The sequence below is a fragment of the Triticum aestivum genome, chromosome 1B (assembly GCF_018294505.1).
Source record: "Triticum aestivum cultivar Chinese Spring chromosome 1B, IWGSC CS RefSeq v2.1, whole genome shotgun sequence".
Lineage (NCBI taxonomy): Eukaryota > Viridiplantae > Streptophyta > Magnoliopsida > Poales > Poaceae > Triticum > Triticum aestivum.
Genome location: NC_057795.1, coordinates 337,815,905 through 337,820,318, shown reverse-complemented (window position 1 = coordinate 337,820,318; position 4,414 = coordinate 337,815,905). Strand labels below are relative to the sequence as shown.

Below are 4,414 nucleotides of genomic sequence, written 5' to 3'. Positions count from 1 at the left end.
CTGTTAAAAATCATATCATTTCTACAGTTCCATATAGCCCATAATAGCGTTCATATTCCAATCCGAATACGAGTTGTCGTGATCTGTTCAACCCCAGTTAACCACGTCCCAAACAAAGACGCAATATCTACCGGAGGATTGTTATTAAAACCTATATGAATCGTTCTCCATAGTAACTTGGCAAGTGGGCATTCAAGAAATAAATGTTGTATTGTTTCATCCTGAGCACAAAAACAACACCGCAAATTGCCTACCCATCGCCTCTTAAGTAGGTTATCCTTTGTGAGTATTACTTGCTTGTGGACAAACCACATAAAAATTTTAATCCGCAAAGGAACCTTAACCTTCCATATATGTAGTGACCTTGAGAGGGGGCCAGAATTAATCAGATCGGTATAAAAAGATTTCACCGTAAATATTCCATTTTTAGTTAACTTCCATTGTGTTGAGTCCTGCAGGTCGGAGAGTCGAACTTCAATCAATCTCCGAACCAAGTGCATCCAAGATGTCCATCTCTCACCCACTAACGTGCTTCTGAACTGGACGTTCAAGGGAATAGTTTGAAGGACGGTACCTACGTAATCCTCCTTACGTTGCACAATATTGTAGAGGGTAGGATATTTTAAGGTCAGGGGCGTCTCTCCTAACCACGTATCCTCCCAAAATCTTGTTGACATCCCGTTGCCAAGCAAGAATTTGACCCTACGAAAGAATATGTCCTTCGTTCTCATAAGTCCCTTCCAGAACGGCGAATCAGTCGGTCTGATGGTAGACTGGGCTAGCGTTTTCGAGTGCAAATACTTATTGCGCAGGATTTGAGACCACATGCCCTCCGGCTCTATCTCTAACCTGAACAACCATTTGCTCATAAGGCATTTATTCTTAATTTCCAAGTTCTCAATACCGAGTCCCCCTTGGTCTTTAGGTCGACAAAGGATATCCCATCACGCGTGACGGTATTTCCTCTTGGCCTCATCAGACTGCCAAAAGAAAACGAGATCTAAAGAAATCAAGTCGCTTTCGGACCCCTTTCGGAATTTCGAAGAACGAAAGTAGAAACATTGGCATGCTAGTCAGTACTGAGTTAATCAGAACTAGCCGACCTCCATATGACATCAGCTTGCCCTTCCAGCAGCTGAGTTTTTTTTCAATTCGTTCTTCAATACATTTTCATTCTTTATTGGATAGTTTACGATGATGAATCGGAATACCCAAGTAACTGAATGATAAAGCACCTAATTCACGTCCAAACAATTGTCTGTAGGTATGTTCCTCGTCTTTAGCCTTCCCAAAACAAAACACCTCGCTCTTATGAAAATTAATTTTTAAGCCAGACAATTGTTTAAATAGACACAGGATAAGTTTCATGTTACGTGTCTTAGCCATGTCATGTTCCATGAATAAAATAGTGTCATCAACATATTGTAGAATAAAATGGCGGGAGTACATTGTTAGAGTAGCTTTGAGCCTCACAAAATTTTGTTCATCATATTTATGCACCGACTTTTATTGCAGTTTTCTTCATCAGTTCAACTAGCTATGGCTACGACATGGCTGCGCAAAACTTAGTTACTGATATATTGTTATTGACTGCTGAAGTGCTGATTGAATATAAGGATCTTTTTCAAGTGGGGGATTCAAACAGGGCATGATTAGATGTGCTGCCTCAGGATACAACAACTTTCCCCTGAAACCCTGAGGGAAGTATTCCCTCCGTCCCGAATTACTTGTCGCAGGTATATAGGGATGTATCTAGTTGTATTTTAGTTCTAGATACATCCATTTTTGCGACGAGTAATTTGGGACAGAGGGAGTAGATAATTGCAGCAGTAATGCAACTACTAGCAGGAGCATGAGAGTCCCAGAACATGACATAGCATTGCATCAAAAATTTCTTTGTGCAGAGGACTTAGAAACTCAGTGGTTAACACTAACAGCAGAAACCAGTAGAAGAGATGCCATTTAGCATAACAGAACTAGAGCATTTAGTATCATCCAGAAACTAGACAATAGCAGAAAGAACCCAGTAGCATCACAGTCACAGATTCGCAGACAGAAACATGTTCATTGATCTAGTTAGCCTAACCCAGCAGCATCCCGACATCACTGTAGCACTGCGCGAAATCATAGCATAACCTTCACAGGGGCAGCAAACTGGCGAGTACCGAAGGTCAAACTCACTAAGAATTAAGCCAACAAAGACCGCAGAAGGGGCACGAGTGGCGCTTGACGTAGCATCTATGGCAGAGGCACTTGTGAAGGCAAGGAACCGCCACCACCGCCGCTGGCCTGGAGAAGCAGTCCCAGCACTCATGCTGGCCGGCCACGCCGCCGCGCTGCGTCTGGTGCCGTTGCAGCTCTTGGCGGAGCAACAGACATTCTTGCTGTAGACCTTGGGTACGCCCGGCCGCTTCCTGGAGAGCCGTAGCAAGGTCGTGGTTCTGGCGGATCAGCATGTCGCGTTCGATGATCGCCTGTTGAAGTGCCGCCCAGCCGCGATCAACGTCAGCTCGCTGTCATCATGTGAAAAAACGGGAGAGAAGGGTGTCACGGAAGACAAAATACAGTCAGAGGATGCATGGGACGGGAGCACGGGTAAGACCAGTAGCTGCTTACCGAGATCATGACGAAGTTATTTGCCGGCGAGGGTGCCCTGCTGTGGCACCCATGGGAGGCGAGGGCGAGCCTGCGGTCACGGTCAGGTTGCACGAACCCCTTTCGTCCCACCACTGCGCCGTGCGGCTGCAGCGCCCGCTCCAGCTGCGCGCCCAGAGCTCGCGACACCATGGTCGTCGTCGCGGCAGAATCCAAGCCTAGAACATCTGCGGCTCCCCTTCGTGGCCTCCTGTCGCCGATCACGCCGACGTCGCCGCGCGGCCTCACCTGTGTGAAGGGCGGGTCCGCCGACGACCCCGGCACCGGCTCCTCCCACTCATATCGGAATCCCCTCGCCTGGAGGAACTGGAACGGCAACAGACGTGCCGGTGTTGGCGCCGCCGCCAAGCCTCGAACCCCCGTCTCGGACTCGCTCATCCCCGGCACCGACACCGAAGCCCTCCTGCAGACTGCAACGAACGAAGGAGTCCAATTACGACCCAAAAACCTACACACACACGGACGTTTCACGGAGCATTACGGGCCAGAGAAATTACCTTGAGCGAGTGCAGAGGTTGCGCTCCCGTCACCGAGCAGCGAGTTGTAGACGAGGGCATCCTCCGAGCCGGGACGCGTGTCGAGTAGGCACTCCTTGGACTTGGGGACGTCGAGCAGTTCCGATGCTGTCGGCATCGCCTCCGTGCTGGGCTGGCGCGCGGGGACCGGCGCGGAAGAAGAAGCTTGGTCGACGACGGGGAGGTTCGCCAGAAAACGGGCCGTGACGGCGTGCAGCGCCGCCGTAGAAGGCTGGTCGAACCAACAACAAGATGTCATGGCGGCGGCCAGCTAAGAAGCCAACCCAGCAGAGAAGGGAGAACAGGAGTAAATGCACGGGTTATGGAAGAAACTCACGATGGCATCGTCGCCCACGCGCTGTCCCGTGACCGAGGCCGTCGGCGTCGGGCGCCGCGATTCTTCCTGCTCGCCGGTGACGCGATCGTGCGGCGCCCTCCTCCCCGTCGGCCGCAGCTGCGCCTGCGGCGGAGGATCCGCCCCAACCACAAGCCCCCGAACCCCCGTCTCCGAACCACTCCGCCCGCCTGCAAATGCAAGAGGGAGCGAAGGAACTATCTCACGCTGCTAAACACCAACTCGAACCCGAAATCAACGTCTCGATCAAAAACTCGAACACGACGAGCGCGCATCTTTTCCTGGTGCTGGTACCCACGCCACGCACCTGCACCGAGAAGGGAGGAGTCGCCGCCGCCGGGCGCCGCGGCAGGAGGAGGCGGCGGCTTTTCGCCGGGATCCGCGCCCGCCATCTGGCTTCAGCAAGCACGCGGCGAAACGGAGGGGGGAAGAGGGAAGGAGGTGAGGGTGCGGGCTGCGGGCGGCGGAAGGGAAGATTCGGGAAGATTGGGTGGCAGGCGAAAGCTGTTGGTGGTTTTATAGAGGAAGGGAGGGAGGGAAGCTGCAAGATGGCGTAGCGGAGCCAGGTGATGAGGGAGAGAGAGAGATGCTCTTCGCTCCAAGGGCTTGGGCGAGTTGGGAGGGGACGCGCGAGGAATTGACCGCATTACCGTGTCACTGACAGCATCGGCCCCACCAAATTTTCAGATTTTTTAACCGTTCGTAGTTGTCCCCATCGTTCCATTCGGCCGCGCGCGAGGTGAAAAGTCTGTTACGGCCGTGGGGGGCCGCCTCGCCACCATGGCTATTTCTTTCTGTTTTTTATTGAGGGGGTCAGCCTGCCTATTTCACGGCGACTCAGAAGCGCAGCGAAGCATTCATAAGCATAAACCCATCGGTGCGGAGGGAA

General features: G+C 52.0%; 1 protein-coding gene across 1 annotated transcript; it reads right to left on the bottom strand.

Moving 5' to 3' along the window:
- Positions 1-2,048: 2,048 nt before the first annotated feature.
- LOC123091141 (uncharacterized) lies at positions 2,049-4,180 on the bottom strand. Its single transcript, XM_044512547.1, has 5 exons — positions 3,833-4,180; positions 3,508-3,695; positions 3,153-3,402; positions 2,617-3,065; positions 2,049-2,513 (listed from the first exon to the last, which is right to left on the bottom strand). Exons 1-5 carry the CDS (start codon positions 3,915-3,917, stop codon positions 2,181-2,183), a joined length of 1,305 nt encoding a protein of 434 aa, XP_044368482.1. The 5' UTR covers positions 3,918-4,180; the 3' UTR covers positions 2,049-2,180.
- Between the last annotated feature and the right edge of the window lie 234 nt (positions 4,181-4,414).